This window comes from Papaver somniferum, chromosome 3, assembly GCF_003573695.1.
Source record: "Papaver somniferum cultivar HN1 chromosome 3, ASM357369v1, whole genome shotgun sequence".
Lineage (NCBI taxonomy): Eukaryota > Viridiplantae > Streptophyta > Magnoliopsida > Ranunculales > Papaveraceae > Papaver > Papaver somniferum.
Window position 1 is genome coordinate 180,406,034 of NC_039360.1, and position 20,217 is coordinate 180,426,250.

The following is a 20,217-nucleotide window of genomic DNA, read 5'->3' on the forward strand; positions in this document are numbered from 1 at the left end:
GTTTTCAAATAAGGGTTTGCAATCAATGTTAGCTTGGTAACAAAGCATTCAATATTCACCGTTAGATGAAAACATGATTAGATTCAAGCTAATATTTCTCAACCGTTGGATACAAAGCTTAGCTTGTTACACATAAATGAAATGTCCAATTTTGGGTTTACGAACCGTTCCCAAACATTAACATTCGTTGGTTCAACAATAGTTAACCAAATGGTTAGCCATATGATTACTTTCATATCAACCATATTCTTCTTCACCATAACTAGTTCAAATAATTCAAATGAACTAGTTAGAGACTTCAAATGTTCAATTGCTTAGATCTTATGTAACTACACAAGACACAATCGAGGCAAAAACGGTTTGATTCACTCGAATCGGTTCATGAACTTTATAGCCACGGTTTGCAAAAGCATCCCTTAGTTTAAATAAACATGAGTTCAAGAACAACCGGTTTTATATATAACCCGCTCAAGTTCGCGGAATGGGTTCGCGGACTTAAGCTCATGGAAGGAGTTCACAAACTCCAGCAGAAATTCTCGGGTCGAGAACTTCCTCCAGTTCGCGGACTTGTCTCACGCTACTTTCATTTCTCTTGATCAACAAAGTTCGCAAACTTTGGTTCAAGGAATAAGGACTTATACATATATGTGTTTCCATAACAGTGCTTATATCCTACCAATGGTTATGTAATCTAAACTCTCATTTCAATCATTTAAACATTCTAAGAGGACGGATACAGTCGCTTTTCACAGACCATTTTTCGTCAGAGCAATTTTCAAAGTGATTGAAACATAACATGACTTCCGTCACTAGGTAAAGATGAATTTGCCAACACATATTTCGAGAAATAGATAAGCGAGATAAACTCGGCTCGAAATAGCAAATGTGCATGATGATAGTCTATATATCAAAACGACTTTTATCTCAAGAGTAGGAGATAGAATAAATAGACTTTTGAGTGACAGATAAGTTCAAGTCTCCACATACCTTTTAGTCGATGAAGATTCACCAGTTCCTTGAGTAGTCCTTCGTCTTGTATGATGATTTCCATGGAGTTCTTGAGCTGAACTACACTTTCTATCCTAAGCTGAGACCTTTAGCTATGTAGGCTAGAAATCAAGACTTATAGTTTTGATTACTAACACTGACAAACATGCTTGAGATAACAACGCATGCGAGTTCGACCGAGCAATGCTCTAACAGGCATTCCCTTCAAATACGGTTTCTAAGATATCCCGGTATCTTTAGACTTTAAGAATTTAGTCACATGATGCTGAAGATCTAGGGTAATAGCATGTATGATAGCATTTAATCCGTCAGAGTTTTGATTTGCAGCAAGGATTTCTTCTGGAGTATGTCTACCAATATCCTTAGGTCTAGACATATCGCCTTTTGTATCAACAGGAGGAGTATAGCCATTAACAACACGTACCCATGTTTGAAAATCACGAGCTTGAAGAAAAGCACGCATATCAATTTTCCACCACAAGTAGTTTGAGCCATTGAAGGCTGGCGGTACGTTTATGGAGATAGAATTTCTGTCCATAGAGTCAGATCGCTGCGAACACAGACTTAGGAGGTCAATAAACGTGTTTGCCTGCTCTGATACCAATTGAAAAAGTAGCGGTACAACAACCTCACCCAATAATTCGCTTAGCAATCTGTATGGACTAACTCCAATATACTTTTAAGAGAACCAACTAGACAGTCATACTCAATCTTAATAAAAAGTATATCAAAGAGTTATATCGCAATTTCTCGATTTAATACTTACTCAAGCAAATAAAAATCTTCGAGTCTAATTGAATATAAGAGAAATTCACTTGAACGGTACCAAAGACCAATGTTCAAGGATCAAGCAATTTCAATCAACAACCAAAGGTCGGATTTCCCAATTGACCGATTCAACGCACAACCTGTGATATTTCAATTATATAACAAAATATAATGCATAAAAGAAATAACACAGACACCAGAAGCTTTGTTAACGAGGAAACCGCAAATGCAGAAAAACCCCGGGACCTAGTCCAGATTGAACACACACTGTATTAAGCCACTACAAACACTAGCCTACTACAAACTAACTTCGGTCTGGACTGTAGTTGAACCCCAATCAATCTCACACTGATCCAAGGTACAGTTGCGCTCCTTACGTCTCTGATCCCAGTAGGATACTACGCACTTGATTACCTTAGCTGATCTCACCTACAACTAATAGTTGCTACGACCCAAAGTCGAAGACTGTAATAAAAAAATCTGTATCACACAGAAAAGTCTAAAGGAATAGATAAATCTGTCTCCCACAGAAATACCTACGAGTTTTGTTCCATATTTTGATAAATCAAGGTGAACAAGAACCAATTGATATACCGGACTTATATTCCCGAAGAACAACCTAGAAATATCAATCACCTCACAATAATCTTAATCGACTAGCGAAACAAGATATCGTGGAATCACAAACGATGAGACGAAGATGTTTGTGACTACTTTTTATCTTGCCTATCAGAGATATTAATCTCGAGCCAATTATTCAAATTGCACTCAACACGATAGAAACAACAAGATCATATCACACAACTACAGAGAAGATAGTTGGGTCTGGCTTCACAATCTCAATGAAGTCTTCAAGTCGTTAACCTACAGGGTCTCGGTAGAAACATAAGGTTAAAGGAGAATCGAATCTAGCTTATAAAACTAGTATCACACATGAGGTGTGGGTATTAGGTTTCCCAGTTGCTAGAGTTCTCCTTTATATAGTCTCCAAATCAGGGTTTGCAATCTAAGTTACCTTGGTAACAAAGCATTCAATATTCACCGTTAGATGAAAACCTGATTAGATTCAAGCTAATATCTTTTAACCGTTAGATCGAACTTAGCTTGTTATATACAAATGAAATGCACGTTCATTTAGGTTTGTGTAACCGTACCTAAACGTGTACACTTAGTTGGTTCAACAGTAGTTAACCAAATGGTTAGCCATATGAGCACTTTCATATCAACCATATTTATCTTCACCATAACTAGTTCAAATGACTCAAAATAACTAGTTAGAGAGTTTTTCAATTGCTTAGGTCTCATAGAAGTATGCAAGACACAATTTAATCAAAAACGATTTTGATTCACTCGAATCGATTCATGAATATTATAGCCACGGTTTGAAAATATGCATTCCTTAGTTTATATATGTCTTAGTTCACGAATAAACCGTTTTTAGGAAATAACCCACTCAAGTATGCATACCGGTACACATACTTAAGTACCCAGATTGAGTTTGTTTTCAGTTCACAAACTCCAACAGAAATTTACGGGATGTGAACTTCTGACAGTACGCGTACAGGTACGCGGACTTTAGTTCCGGTTATCCTAAGCAGCAAAGTAAGCATACTTTGGTTCAAGGATTTTGGACTTGCACAAGTAAGAGTTCACATACAATGTTTATATCTATTAAAGGTTATATATTCTAAACTCTCATTTCAATCATTCAAACATTCTTAGAGGATGTTAAATAGAGGTTATTCACACACTATTTTCATCAAAGCGATTTGCAAGATATTGAAATAATCAACATGACTTTCGTCACTTGTAAAGATGAACTTGGCCAAAGCGAAAGCTTACTAACACATATTTCGAGAAATATATAAGCGGGATGAACTCGGCTCGAAATAGCAAATGTGCATAATCGAAGTCTATATAGCAATACGACTTTTGTCTCAAGATAGGAGATAGAGTAGATAGACTTTTGAGTGATAGATAAGTTCAAGTCTCCACATACTTTTTAGTCGATGAAGTTCCACCAATTTCCTGAGTAGTTCTTCGTCTTTGTATGATGAACGCCGTGGATTCTAGAGCTCAATTCAACTTTGTATCTTAGTCCGAGACTTAGCTATTAGTAGACTAGAAATCAAGACTTATAGTTTTGGCAACTAAACTTGACAAACAAGCTTGAGATAGCAATGGTTGCGAGTTTGACCGAGGAATGCTCTAACATATGCATATAATGGGATCACACTTTCATCGCAAGGACTCTGATGAGAACGTGATAAATCCCACGAGTCTTATTTCTGAGTTTGAGAAAACATCTCTTGATCTTCATGAGCAGAAAAGTTAGGTTGGCGGTTACCTTTCCGTTTAGTGTGAGTATAGACTTCATCTTCCTTGTCGGGAATATGAATCTTGGAAGAAGGATTACTACCATCAGTATCGATCCAAATTAATTGTTGATAGCGTTTCCCTCAGAATGAATACATGTTGGTTCCTTTGATAGTTGATCCGTGAGGACTTTCAGAAGTGTGACTACTTCGTCCCGCGTCTTGACAATAATAGCTTGATGCTTAACAATATTATTCAGGATTTTCATCAAATCGTGAATGGTTGTTAAATATTAAGAATCCATAGCCTCAACAAGGGTTTTAAATGAAAGAACGGATTCAGGAATAATATGTGAGGTAATGTCGGTGTTGGGAGAAGTAAAATTGGGATTGAGAGTTTCTGAATTATTCCTAAGATCAACCATCTTAAGAAATTGATAAAATCGATAATGAAGTTAAGAAATTGATTTTGCAACCGAGAGATTAATCTCCCACCGTGGTCGCCAATTTGTAGTAGGGTAAAAACTGATTCTGCTGAAAGTAGTAAATTAGGTGTGTCGATGAGAAACAAACCTAAACCCTAAACAAATATTCTGCACATGAGTACTTTAGATTCGAGAGATCAATATGTATAATTCTGGCCTAAACCAAGAAATGGTTGTTCCAGTCTTGCTTCGGTCACAAAATGAAGGGGAAGGGTTGGTCTTAGGGAGGGAAGCAGAGGATGTGTTGAGACCAGGATGATGAACTCCGCGAGGTATGATTGTTTATGACTGAATTTCAGAAAAAATGGAACTTGCTTGCCGGGCGAAAGCGATATTCTCTGTATTCTCTAAATACTTGTCTGTTCTGTCCCAAAAAAATAAATTGAAAATATATTTTTATATCAAGTTATGATCGATCACCCTGATCTCTTAGGAAGTGGGAGTTGTGAAGTAGTGGATATCATGGGTGAATGGTGAAAACCGTGTTTTATGGTTATGGAAAGACTAGACGGTTTGTGCTCCCACTACTCCTCTACCTGTCACCTGTCCGCTATTCCAGACACTTTCTCTTAATGGTCTATGGGTCGACTGATCCACATGATTTATATGGTTTGAATGGATTAAAATGCCCGTTTCACTAGATTTTATTTATTGGAAAAGGTACTCCCAACTAGCTCAAACCTAAACTAAGTTTCAGTAGACATTTCAAGGTAACCGACAGGCGCATTGCACGTCGCAATGCTGTAAACCGCCATACCAATACCCTAATGATCATCCCCATTTGTGATATGTTTGATGTCTCGAGTATTTTGGTTGAAAATAGCACTTACTCATAACTGACATGATTTATATTACTAAGGATGCCAGGTAAAATCCTACTCATATAATTTGGTTTATCTGGATGAGGCCCATATGTCTCGAGTAAGTAAAGTCATAAGAATGGGACTTGTCGCGAATGATACTCAAAAATAGAACACAATGATCGTAACCAGACAGCTCAAAAACATTCGAGCAAGGCATCATTGTATATAACCTGTCAGGCTCAGTCATGAATATTTTAATTATTTTTGAAAAAATGCCTAGCACATGCGACCCACATGGTCGGTCGCATGTGCAATTGCCACGCTTTTAGGGCAGCTCGACCAGCGTCCTCTGATCGACCATGGTTGGTTTCACAGGACGACTATGGACAATGTGATTAGTCCATGAGGAAGAAGTACGACTTGGTAGCAAACATGGGACCTCCTTGTTCGCCCAGGTCTTAATCTAGATCAGACAAATTGGCCATCCAAGTTGGGTGGTTGAGATCGAATTGCGACAATCAAGGGTTGTCGTTGACCTAATTAAGACGCCTCTATGATGCTCGACCATCCCACTTTGGTTGATGATCCAGGGCAAAGTACATATGTTGCAGGCGTTCTGACTGGCTGAAATGGTAGTACGGCGACATGTCAACGCCCTGACACTTGTTTGGTTGCGCTAGGATGAATTTAGACCTGCTAACTCAACCGACTAAGTTGGAAAGTCATGCATATATAGCAAGACATATGGTCTCATAATCACATTAACTCACCTCTTGAATGAAAGAGTGAATGGAAGTTTATGTTAATATATGAAGAAATTCGTGAAATTCCATAGTCAGAAAATTCAGATGTGAGACCCTTCACTAAAACTAATGTTGAATTCTCATACGAACTCGTATTTTGATGATCCACACCTCCATTCTTATCAGAAAAGAATTTCATATCTTCCTTAGTGGGAATATTTAGGTTTTGATCTCGTTTAGGAGGTGTAAACTTCCCGACAGTAAAAACTCAGGAAGAATTTAGGAGGAATTCTGTCAGTGTTCAGCCATGACCTGGCTCGCCTATTAAGCTGTATCTTTTAGCTATATAATCCTATTGATGTGATTTTTTAGTATGTTATACTAGACATCTATACGAAACTTTGGAACATAGCTCATACTCAAATTATTTACAAATTGCTCTCATTTGTTCGTCTACTCTTTGGTGACCTTTTGGATATCGTCCGACCAAGTTGAAGAGATATGATTGGTCGGTGTGAATCCAAGTTGTCAGGTCAAATTCAAGTGTTCTGATTGGTCAGAATGGAAGAGGGGTGACATGTGAGCACCATGAGACATGCTTGTTGGGTCATGGGAGGAGCTAGACTAGTTAGATTGGCCGGATTGGAGCAGGTAGGATGTAAGCGATCTGATTGGATGAAATAATAGAGGGCCCGTCAATAGCTAATATGGAGCTTGCTTCTTAGAAGAAATGTGATTGTCCGATGGAAAAAGGGCCGACGGACAATAAATTGGAGCAAGTTCAGTCGGTTAGGGAGGCGCAAGTTAGGGCAAATTGGACGGACAAGTGACGCGCGGCTATGCCCTCTTTGCTACCGTCCATATTAGTCACGGTTTCCCTTTTCTTCCTATTTTCCCACTTTTGGTAGGATTTACTCCTACTAGCTCCATGATGAACCAATTTCATATCTTGCCTAGGTTTAGTCTCGACCAATAGGGATTGAGATATCGTGCAGGCTCCAGTTTTAAGCAAAACCCTTTTTTTTTGCAGGTTGGCACAAAATTAGGTTAAAAATTGAAAATTTTCAAATTGATGCAAAATCAATCAATTTAGGTATTTTGTATACTATCATAAAATTATTAATTTTTTTACTCTTACGAGCAGCGCAGCTCACAGCTTGCACGTTGATCAGGTACCTCCATGCATATCTCAATTTAGACACTTCGGGAAATTAATTTTACTCAGCTAAGAATGAACATTAATCGTCGTATCATGTCAAAATTGAGAGTTCATCTAAGAACACAGCTTATAATAGATACTCAGCAGGCTCCGACATTAGTAAATAATGCATCTAGGAGCTTATTATGCAGCAGGCTCCGACACTAGTGAATAATGCAGGTAGGAGCTTATTATGCAGCAGGCTCCGACATTAGTGAATAATGCAGCTAGGAGTTTAAATACTCATTAGGCTCTATACTATTAAAAAATTAGTACGATATGAAGATAGGCATAGGAACTCATCAGATTTTGGCATATTATTCAAATTCCTTGCGGAATATAGACACGTCAAGGTCTACTACTTCTGATGCCGAGTTAGGTAGACAGACTTTTACAGTTTTCGCCCTAAACTAAAAACCACCATCAACACCACCCCACAAGCACATTCTGAAGGATTGATCGTCATGTTGTACTTTCCAAGGACAGTAAAGTTTAAAGCAAATCTTGTATGTGTTATTTAGGTTCTTTGTTTTTCACGACCATATCGTCTGTGTAGCATTCCGTCGTACTTCCGATAAGATCTTTAAACATCATGTTGACCAACTTTTGATAAGTTGATCCTGCATTCTTTAGACCAAAGGGCATTACCTTGAAATAATATCCATCGTTCGTGATAAATGCAGTATGTTCCTCATCCTTTGGATTCATGGGTATCTGATTGTACCCTGAATATCCATCTATAAAGGATAATCTTCTGTACCCTAAGACAACTTCTATTATTATGTCTACTTTAGGCAGAGGATAATTGTCTTTGGGGAAGGCTTTAACTTTGTGAAGTCTATGCATACTCTTACCTTGCCATTCTTTTTCATTAAAAGCACAATGTTCGATATCCATTCAGGTTATTTGTTTTATCTTATCATTTTTGCTTCTAGCATTCTCTGAACATCAGATTTTACTGCATCATACAACTTATCTTCATTTTTCTTTTGTTTCACTGGATCGAAGTCTGGACTGATATTCACTGAGTGCATGGAGATGCTTGGATCGATTCCCATCATATATGATATTTTCCAAGCAAAGAGTTCCATATTCTCTTTTAGAAATTGTTGTAAACCCCTCTCTCCTTCAGTAGTGATATCTTTTCCCAGATAGGTTATCTTTGGTTTGTTCTTTTAACCCAGGTTTACTTTTTCCAGTAGTTAAACTACTTCTTGTTTAAATTCTCTGTATGGTAAATTAACCAGATCCTTTTGTTCTCTAGGCGTTACAGTTATGGCGTGGTGACCATATTGTTGTTTGGCTACCAGGTAATAAAGTTCTGCTTCAGGTTTCAGGAGCTTTGAGATCCCCTGGCAAGTTTAATTCCTATATTCTAGAACCTCCATGTGGGTTTTCTCGTTGAATGAGAGAGAGGAAGGATAGTTCTTTTGACACAAATTGGTTACCTTTGATGACATACTCACCTTGGTTTGTCATAAAACTTTAGCTTCCGATGATATGTCGAAGGAACAGATTGCATCGCATGGATCCAATCTCTTTCCAGGATCTCATTCTATGAGACTTGGTGTTGAGAACCAAGAAAGCCACATTTTTTTAACATGTCAGCTTCGATTATGAGAGTTATCTCTCCCATATGATATGTCTTTGATTCATTAAAGCACACAATAACTAAGCCATTACTCTTTAGAACACTGTCACGTGTCAACTTCATCTAATCAACTTCTTGATGATAAATAATGTCACAGGTAAACCCCTAATTAATTAGGATCATACGACAATCCCAACCATCTGTAATGAGCTTGACCACCAGTGTATCTGAATATGGGAAAGTAATCCAACTGGATCCTCTTTAGTGAATCATATGTCATCCGGTGGGAGGATCAATCCTTCGCAGCTAGGATGAAGACCTGTAATATTTACCTCTAGATACTTTTGATTTCTATCAACGGGTCTAATGGTAGGTTTGTCTTGAATGTATCATATTAATACATCCCTCTTGACTTGTAGTCTTGGGGGTTTTCCACTTTTCTCTTGCTCTTGGAGTATGAACTCTGTCAGACGTCCTTCTCGTGCCATGCTTTCTATGAACCTTATCAGATTCTTACAATTGTTGGTTAGGTGTCCATTTGTTTCTTGATAGGAGAAATACGAATTTCCTTTTCCATCTGTCGTCAGCTTCCTAGGTGGAAAGAAGAATATTTGCCTTTCATATATTGTAGTATTACTTCGGGTGTGGCATTCATCTTTAAAAATTTCTTTGGCTCTTCTTTTCATTTTAGCTCAGACTTTTCTCTGAAGTTTTCCTCCTTTGAAATGGTGATTCGGCGACTTAGGTGAGAGAGATTTCTTTTCTCCTGAAGTCTGTCCAACTGAGTTTACTTTGTGGTCTAAGCTAGGAAAATTTAGGTTAACTTGTTCCCTTCTTACGAATTTCCCAACTCTGGTATAGACTTCATCTAGAGACTCGAGAATATGACTTGTGAAGGAATCTCGAAATTTTCCTTGATGACGGGCATTCATGAATAATCTGCGTAATACCTTTTCACGTGCTTTATCAATTGGCGCAGCTGGTGCTTGAACTGTCTTAGGAAACCAGTGAAACTTTTGTCACTTCCTTGACTGATATTACATATACCATCTATAACATCCCCTTGTTTAATGTTACAGGAGTAATTCTGAATAAATAATGATTTCACCTTCTCGAATGTTTTGATTGAGTTCGATGGGAGGCATCTGAACCATGCTAAGACATCTTCTTGTAAACTGCTTGGAAAAAATCTTACCGTTATCCAAGTATTTTCCAGGTACAGAGTCATATTCCTCGAAGTTAAATATGTGTTCATTCGGGTCTGAATCTCCATTGAAACCTCTAAAAAAGTCGGTGAATAAAATTTTGGATAACTGAAAATGAAAAATCTCTTTTGATAACGGACTTCCTTGAACATATATGTTGGGTCAGTTCTTGATTTGATAACCATCAATTTGATCCTTTCTTCCTGAGATTTTATCATCTTATCAATTTTTGAATCTATAGACTCATGAACCAAGTCAACTGGTGAAGATTCATAAATTATGTATCTCGAATTTTGCAACTGATTAACGAGGTGTAATTCTTGATCTCTTATCCGAGGTTCCTCTGTTGTTGACTCGGTAATTGGTTCAATATGGATGTCTGAGTTGGCAGAGGTAGGATATTTAGATGTAAGTCTGACTGTTCCAGCTGCGTACCCTGTTTTTGCACAACTGATGCGGTAGTGCTCTGATTTGGTGAGGTGTCAGTTGATTGAATTCCTCAACTAAGGTATTGATAAAATATCATCAAGTCTTGTAGCATATCACCTGGCATTTGTACCACATGATTTGTATTAAGAGTTGGTGGTCTTGGTGGCCTCATGTATTGCTCAGGTGTTACAGTTGGACCAACTAGAATAACTTGTGGTTGACCACCTGCCCTCTCTATTGATGTTTTAATTGTCGGTGGAACAACTGTTACTATTAGTGTAGATGTTGTTGTGTTTCTAGCTTGTATTGTGCGCTTGATGGTGATAAGCTTATTGTTGGCACTTCCGGTGTGCTTACACTTAGGTGATTCACCATTGGTGTGGTTGGTGTTTATCGCAAAGGTGAGGTTACTCCTATTCTAGGTGGTAACAGTATTTGTTGGTGTTCCGTTGTATAACTTCATGATCACATAAATCTTAAGATGAGTATCTGCGAATTGTACGTTTTTAGTCAAGAAAAAAATCATTGACTAGATCCGACTGTTGAAAGATCACCTCCTTTCATTTAAGCGGAAAAACTTTTAATTTGGTTTATTTCATGACTTGATAATCATTGATTAAGCATTAAGTCGGATCTATAGGAAGAGGAGAGAGACGCTCTCCAACCGTCATCAGACGTCACCCAAACATTTCTTTCAAAAAAAACAAAAAACAAAAAAAAAAACCCTTTCCTTTAACCTCTTCTAATCCTTGTTATCTACCATATCGAATATGAGCTAAATCTCCTTACTTGATTCTCCTCGGCAGCATCCGTCACCGGAGTATCCCTGAAGGTAAGCACGCTAAAATTTGAGTTCCCTTTTTCTTCTAAATTTTCTCTGGTGTTTTACAGGTATTACTATTGGCACCCAGTTCTCTAATCTCGCCTGGTGCCTTGCCCACCTTGTTTCCTTATCTCTTCTGCTTCTCCCAATTTTAGCAGCCCTTTTCCTCGTCTGTCAGATCCTGTTTGTTTCCCTTTCTCTCGTCGTGTCGCTCTCTTATTCTCTGTTATTCCTCCTTACCTTATCTTATCTTCTCCCCCCGTTTTTTTCGCTCTTCCCTTTGTCATCATGAAACACAGTAAAAAAATCTTGGCAATGTTTAATGCCCCCAACAACCGTAATTACTGAGATCAAATTAGCTCAAAAATTTAAGAAGTGGTTATCTAGGCTTTGGTTATTTGAATTCACGGCTAGACTGTATGCGAAACTATTCAATATTTTCAAAAAATCCTCTGAACGTTTGGTCTGCCTGAATAACTCCACCATGATCAATGCCTCCTCCCAAACTTCAAATGCATCTCGCGAATCTGAAATGGTAGACAGAATGAATACCCAACTCTCGATCTCCCGATCCCTAGTCCTAAAGCCGGAAACAATTTTAAAGTGCAAAAACAACACGGATTGTATGATGCTGCAAGGATATTCTGCCCGTTTAAGCTGAACATCAAGAAAATGATGGAAATGCTCCAGTTTTTATTGGTGCTGGCTTATCAACCAATTGCAACTCTGGTCAACGGATCAACTGATGCAAACAAGTTCACCATTGAGCTACAATCACGTGTTAATTTCCAAAGAGCAATTCGATACTCACGAACAAAGTATGATGCATGGTTATTAGTAGTCAAGGCCTATCAATTTGTAATCCCACCGTCACTGATTAATATGACTCTGGTCAATTTCTGGGTTAGCTATCTGAATCTTCCGGTTGAGTTCTTTGGAGAAGGAATACCAGAAATGGTAGCAAACAGGATTGGAACTTTCATCAAAAAAGAACTTCCACAAGACTGTAACCATGCTCGACCGTTCATTCGATGCTTAGTCCAAATGGATCTCAATGAACGCTTCGATCCAACCTTCCAACTTATATTGGGATAAAATGATTGGCTGGATGTCATGCTGTATTATGAGCTACTGCCAAGATCTTTCTGTAAAATCTGCCGGAAAATAAACCACCCAAAAGAAAAATGTAGAGATCCGAGCAGTGATTACTCCACAAATATCTTGCTAGAACCAGAACATCAGGAAGAAGTGGACTTAAACTTTGTCAATGATCAAATGCAAAACTTTGATTATGGAGTCATGGGGTCAACATATGCACAACCAGCACCACAGAGAGTTTACGATGCAAGAGATCTGATAAGTCCTGAGCTCATCACTCCTCAAAAGTTTGGTGGCTCCTGCAATACCACCGAGTTTCAGTATGAATATCTCAGATGCTGATTTGAACTGCGCCTTTATAAGTCCCCAAATGAGCATAGCATCAATGAGCAGCTCGCATTCATCCAAGAGATTTTGGGAGGACAATATGGATAACTCTTCAAACAAATTCCAGAGGTGGGACATACCAATCGAAGAAAGTGATGCTTCAAATGGCTCTTACAACTTTATTCATGGACCACCACCAGACCAGAGCATGATTTGGACACCTGAGGAATCTTTTGCGGTGCCCAACGCAGGGTCTTTTGCCGAAAATAACCAGCTAGTGATATATTCCTATGACTGGCTACCACAAATGGTGCCTTTATCAAATTGCCTAGCTATAAGTGAAGACCCACCAGTGGAGCTAATCTCAAACACCAACAAAGGGAAATCGGCAATGACTCAAGAAGATGAATATGATGAGTCTAAAAGACTACAGTCTGAAAGGAAATCGGAAAAAGCTGAAGACATCATTCAGATATCAAATCCTCTGAAATCTTTGGAAGGTGGAGTGAAAAATCAATTAAACAAAGGGAAAATCCTCAAACTGCTGAGAGAGGAAGAAATGTCAGGGTATCGAATGGATCTAAACAAATCTCCTTTAGTGGTCTTAGAAGAAATCACAAACCATATCTCAGTCATATATTCAAAAGGAGTGGTCATAAATCAGATGGATAAACCAGCGAAAACCCAAGCAGAAAAAGGGAAATCAAATTTTGCAAAGGCTAGAAAGAATTGACTGGAGGAAATTTTGCTGAGGAAAATTATCCAAAATCTGATGGGAGCACAAAAAACTTAAAAGAAAAAGGGAGTTGGGAAAGGGAAAACAAAATCCAAGATGCAGAAGCATCAACCAATGGATTGCTTAATTCCTCCTCACCAATATTTTGGCAAGCCGGTGATGAATTGTTCCCAAAACCATTCTTCTTCTACTCATCAACCTCAGTTCTCCTTCCTTACCCAAAATCTCTCGGATAACAGTGTTGTTTCAACTTTTCACGGCCAACCCCAAAACCAAAAAGATATCTTTGTCCCACCTTTCATTATCTCTGCCCCTTTCAATGTTGTACCATGGCCAGAACACCAACCCCCTCAACTACCAACTTCCCTCTTCCACCCTTTTGTTAATGAGAATCCAGTGGTGTCAACTGGTGATACCGATACATCTGCTGGAGCAAATGGTGAAGGAAAAGGAGCTCATAACATGGAAAGAAAGAGCACTCAAGATACTAATAACATTGGTGATGATGATGCCTCTGCTGGGGGGGATCAGGTACTCTCAAAATCTCTAAACTATTTACAAATTAATCAGTTCATACCTCTGCATAAACATCTACAAAATAGGCATAAACCATCTCAAACACCACTGTATCTTATTTGGAAGATAAATTGTACTTCTAGAAAGCCCAAGTAAATCTACATTTGTGAAGTTGTTAGGCAGTTTACTGGGAATGATTCTGTTTTAGTCTGTAGCTTTATAGTGATTGTTAGTGCCCTGAGCATAACATCTAAGAATAATATGAATTTGAGCAGACTTGTTAACTTCAAGGTTTTATTCTTCTCTCATTACCATTTTCCTAGTTTGCATCTCGCTTTTGGTAGGAAGATCCTCAGTCTCCCACCTCCTAATAAGGAAATGTCTCTCAACATCCTCTCCTGGAATGTCCAAGCTCTAGGGAAACCCTTTACAAAAACTCACCTCTCTAATCTTGTGAAAGAATACCAACCAGATATTCTTTTCATCTCTGAAACTAAACATGATAGTACTCGTGTGAATAAGACTCTAAAAGGATTGAAATTCCCCAATGCTGAGATAGTGAATCCAAAAGGAGTCATTGGTACTGCTGGTGGATTAATCCTAGCCTGGAGTGACAAAATTAAAATTGACATTCTAAGGGCCAATGATAACCAAATCGACGCCATAGTTCATGAGGTAGCTACCTCTCACCAGTGGATGCTATCCTGTGTTTATGGAAATCCGCACAAGAAAAAAAGATCCAATCTTGGGAACCTTTCCATGAGTTAGCCAAGAGTGTAGATATTCCATGGATTATCATGGGAGATCTAAATTTTGTGTTAAACTCTGAAGAGAAAAGAGGAGGGAGCCAGATAAACCAAAATGAGTGTTTCTTTTTTAACTCCTTGATAAAATCTGCTAATCTGATAGACATAGGCTTTGTTGGCTACCCATTCAGTTGGTCAAACAAGAGATCAAGAAACCAATTTATTGAAGCAAGACTAGACAGAGATCTTGCAAATGATCTTTGGCTAAATTGTTTACCTTCTGCCAACCTTCATCATCTCCCTCCCATTACTTTTGACCATAACCCTATTCTTTTAAAAACCTCCCCAATTTGGAAAGATGGATCAAAACCCTTTAAATTTTTTGGCTTCTTTCTTGAAGATCCCAAGTGTTTTTAAGTTATAGAACAAGCTTGGAATATAGAAATACATGGGATTCCTGCTTTTGCTTTGATGTCTAAACTGAAGCATGTTAAAAATATGGTTAAAAATGGAATAAGGATTACTTTGGGAACATACAACATCATATCAAGAAAACCACAAAAAACATTGAGTTTGCAAAGAATATTAGGAAATTACCAGACAACTCTCACACACTGATCAACCTAAATTCTGAACTAGAAAAATTGTGTCATTTTGAAGAAGCAATGTGCAAACTCAAGGCTACTGAAAACTCTTTAAAACTAGGGGATCGAATACCGCTGCTAAACAAAATTACAGGAGATTAAGGATTGACTCCTTAAAGGATAAGAGTGAAAATTGGTGCAGTGATAGACTAGCTATTTTCGATGTCCTGTTCTCTCATTTCTCTGAGCTAGCGACCTCTGAGGACAACCCTATACCATCCCATATTCTTGATCTCATCCCTAGTTGCATCTCGGAAGAGGAAAATGCGGCTATGATAGCACACACACCCCAGCCCCCCAGCGAGGAGGAAATCAAGTTTGTGCTCTTTGGAATGCACCCAAATAAAGCACCAGGACCTGAAGGTTTCCCGGCTATCTTTTTTCAAAAAAACTGGAATCTAATGAAAAATGAAATTGTCTCCACCATAGATGATTTTCTTGAAAATAGGACCATTCTCAAAGAGCTAAATGCTACTTTCATTACCTTAATCCCTAAAATCAAATTTCCTACCTGTCCAGGAGACTTCCGGCCAATCTCGTTGTGCAGTACTATCTACAAGATCATCTCTAAGACCTTAGAAAATAGATTGAAACCCCTCCTAGATAAGTTAATCTCACCTTTCCAATAGGCTTTTGTCTCTGGGAGACAAATTGCTGATAATGTTATAATTGCCCGTGAGATAATACACACTATGAGAAGTAGGAAGAAACTGAAGAAAGGATATATGGGGTTGAAGATAGACATGTCGAAAGCTTTCGACAGAGTGGAATGGAATTTTCTAGACCAGTCTCTCAAAAAACTAGGATTCAGTGATCATTGGTGCTCCCTCATCTCTCAATGCATTGGTACCACCTCTGCGGCAGTGCTCCTTAATGGCTCTCCTACTTTTTTTTTAAACTTTCTAGATGGCTTCTTCAAGGTGACCCTCTGTCGCCCTACCTTTTCATTCTTTGTATGGAAGGGTTATCGAGAGTGCTAAAAAGTGAGGAAGATAAGGGTAATATCCATGGTATCAAAGTGGATAGAGGGGCTCCCTCTATTTCTCATCTCCTATTCGCGGATAATTGCCTAATCTTTGCTAGATCCACTAAAAAGAAATGTAAAAAATTAATCTTCATACTTGAATCCTTTAGCAGTGGATCAGGACAACTGATCAACTACCACAAATCTGGCATCTTCTTTGGAAAGAGTGTAGGAAACAGGGAGGCGAGGAAAATAGTTGACATCATGAAATTAGGAAGAATTAAGCTTGAGGATAAGTACTTAGGCTTACCGTTGTTCACCCATAGATACAAGACTCTGTGTTTTGGTTCTATTCTTGAAAGCATAAAAGGTAGATTGCCAAGATGGAAGGGTAAACATCTTACCCCTGCTGGGAAAGCTGTCATGATTAAACATGTTACAGATTTTTTAGCAACCTACCAAATGACATGTTTTTTCATTCCAAAAAATATCACCAAGAAAATGGATTCCCTGAATAGAGCTTTCTTTTGGGGTCACAAGGAAGGAAAACTAAAGGTCTCTGCCCAAAAAAAAAATGGTCGCATCTCTGCCTCACTAAGGAATTAGGGGGCCTGGGTTTTAAAAAGTATGATGAATTTAATTTAGCCATGATTACTAAAGCGGTGTGGCGCCTAATCCATAACCAAAACTGTCTGTGTGGAAGAATAATGAAGCTAGGTATTTCAAAAACTTACCGCCTCTTCTCTTAACAAAGGATAATCCTCCCCCAAATAGTTCCTGGCTATGGAAATGTCTTTGGAAAGGTCTAAAGTTAATCCAAAAACATGTTGTTTGGAGAATAGGGAATGGTGAATCCATCAACTTATGAGGAAACAATTGGATCCCCATAAACCATCCAAATAGCATCACTAGAGAAGATATTAAACCCAAAATCCAAAACTCTTTGACTAAAGTTAGTGAACTAATCTCTCAAGAGACAGGAGAATGGAACTTTGATTTCGGTCTTTGAACAAGCTGTGGCAGAAAATGTAAAACACACTCCCTTAGATGAATGTAGGGATGAAAATGATAAACTTGTGTGGTTAACAAATTCTAAAGGGTAAATTTCTGTGAAAAAGGTGTATAACCTTCTGGTGACATCTACCGACAATAAACAATTATTAGAAATAATCCCAATACTTGGAAAAAGGTTTGGAATCTTAAAACAGTTCCCACAATACAAATGTTCATGTGGAAAGTCATTCACGACATCCTTCCAGTGAATAAAAACCTAAACCAAAAAGTCAAAGACATAGCTTCCATCTGTTTGATGTGCAGAATTGAGGAGGAAACAGTTAAACACACTCTTTTTGGTTGTAATTTTAGTAGAGCTATTTGGTTTGGATTGGGCATAAACCATAATATCAACCAATTGGCTAGTAGGACTCTAGAAGAATGTTTCCTCTCTTGGTACGATAACCATTTATAAGATGAATTCCCGGAAAAATGTGCAACAACGTGCTGGCATATCTGGAAAACTCGATGCCAAAACTGTTTTGAAGGAATTGTCCCAAACCCACAGACCACCATCACCCTCACCAAGCAACATCTCAAAAATCAAAAAAACTCTCTGGTAAAGGTGATTCTCTTGAGAAACTTAAATTTGTCCCAAAGAGATGCTATGCAACTTTGTCTACCTGATGAGAAGTGCTACATTTCAATACAGTCTGTCCTAAACAAAGAAAAAGGAACTGCGACTAAGGTTCTCATTTTTACTAACACAAATGAAACCATTTCAGAAAGTGCAGGAATTCTCACCACTACCAGGAACCGAAACACAACCAAATCAGTAGGGGTGGTCGCTGCGCTAGTGAAAGCTCAGAGAAGTCATCGGAAGGAGCTCCAAATCACGGTGGAAGACAACAAAGTTAGAAGCCAACTAATCAAACATCTGCAGAAGAACAATCAAGACTCTAGAAATCTTATTTTCAATTCTATAAAAAAATTAATTATGTATTTTAGTTTAATAATAAGTAATCGTACTAATAAGCGATCTAGGCAAGTCTTACCTAACAGTGCTCAAATGTTCCTAGAATCCCATGAACTGGGAGCAAATTGGAATACTTTGATGCATGGGAGCTCGTTTATGTCTAACTGTAATGCTAGGTGGGAGGATCTTCCTCTCACTTAGCTTTTCTCCTAATCTAGTTGCTTTTCAAAAAATAAATAAATTGTTAAGCATTATAGACATTAGTACGAATAAACTACTAAAATTGCGACTAACAATCATATTAACAGAGTATTTCATTCTTGGATAAAGAAAAATTTCGAGATTTAAACAAATCAAGCATTTTATATTGAATTAAATTAACAGCTAGCATGCGTTTCACACCTTTTCTATTCAGAATAGTTTACCATCAAATATTTGTTGGTGAAACCTAACAACGGATGAATTTTGTATCTTAACTGATTTATAAGCATATAGAACATAGATCCGAGTAAATCATACGTAATACCGTCACGATACAGTCGAAATGAATCTAATGCCTTTATAGATTCTTAATCAACAATATAATTGTATATTGATTTCATCAAAATATCTATTTAATCTAATCTGAGATTATTGTCTAAAGATCATGAGACAAGTAAGGTTTAGAACATGAAATTATTAGGAATGTAGAAGATTCTAAATCTATATCTAGAATTTTAAATTTCTTTTTTATCAAAATTTTTACTATTGATCTTTAGATATGATCATGAAGATTATGTTTATAAGATCAAATTCTTCAAAAGCATCAATTTAAAGTTCGATCTTATTCAAAATCATCATATTATGAGGTGACAAGTATTCTTTGTAAAATTGATATGGAAAAAGCTTTTGATAACACTATTTGGGAAACACTTTTTTGTATTCTTCATAAACATGATTCTGGAGAAAAATGGATGGACGGATTAAATGGTGTTTTGCTTCAACTCGGTTATATGTACTTGTAAATGGTGGGTCTACTAAGAAATTCCAACCATCAAAAGGTTTAAGACAAGGTGACTCATTGTCACCCAATTTGTTTTTGTTGGTAGTTGTTATTCTTTCTAAATTAATGGATGATGCTGTTGAAAGGGATCAGATTCAAGGTTTGAAAGTGGCTGATACTGAAAGCATGATCTCTTATATACAATTTGCAGATGATACTCTTATATTATTAAATGCTTCTTCTGATGAAGTTACAAGATTATTCATTATTCTCTCTATCTTTGAAGTTCTTACTGTCATGAAGTTAAATCTGGAGAAGAGTACAATTTTTAGTGTAGGAGCTGATGAAATCATTGATATTCTAGCAAAGGAATTGGGCTGTAAAACTGAGACTTTACCCATAAAATATCTTGGGTTACCAATTGGTGCTAGTTCTAGGTGCATTTCCATTTGGGATTCTGTCTTGGAAAGAATTGAGCAAAATTTGGCTACTTGAAAGAGGAAGTACTTAAATAAGGCAGGAAGAATAGTTCATATCAAACATTGCCTTTCAAGTTTACCAATCTATTATCTTTCTCTCTTTAACCTTCCAGTTTGTATGGAGAAGAAGATAGTGGCTCTTATAAGAAATTTTCCGTGGGGATCTACTCAGGAAAAGAGGAAGATGGCATGGGTAGGATGGCCTAAGATTTGTAGATCAAAATAGTGTGGTGGTTTGGGTGTGAGGAGCTTAAGACTTTCTAACAAAGCACTTTTGATTAAATGGGTTTGGAGATATTCTAGACAGAAGAAGGCTCTTTGGAGAAGAATTGTTCAGCAAAAGATGAAAAAAAAAGAAAATTTTATCAGCAAATGAAAATTCAACTCA

General features: G+C 37.6%; 1 protein-coding gene across 1 annotated transcript; it reads left to right on the forward strand.

The window, feature by feature from the left end:
• The first annotated feature begins 19,317 nt into the window (after positions 1-19,317).
• LOC113360393 lies at positions 19,318-19,845 on the forward strand. The gene has a single exon (XM_026603905.1). It carries the CDS (start codon positions 19,318-19,320, stop codon positions 19,843-19,845), a length of 528 nt encoding a protein of 175 aa, XP_026459690.1.
• Positions 19,846-20,217: the final 372 nt, after the last annotated feature.

What these genes read in the sequence shown, in the direction of transcription:
- LOC113360393 (XM_026603905.1), top strand. Translation starts at nt 19,318, where the DNA reads ATGGATGGACGGATTAAATGGTGTTTTGCTTCAACTCGGTTATATGTA.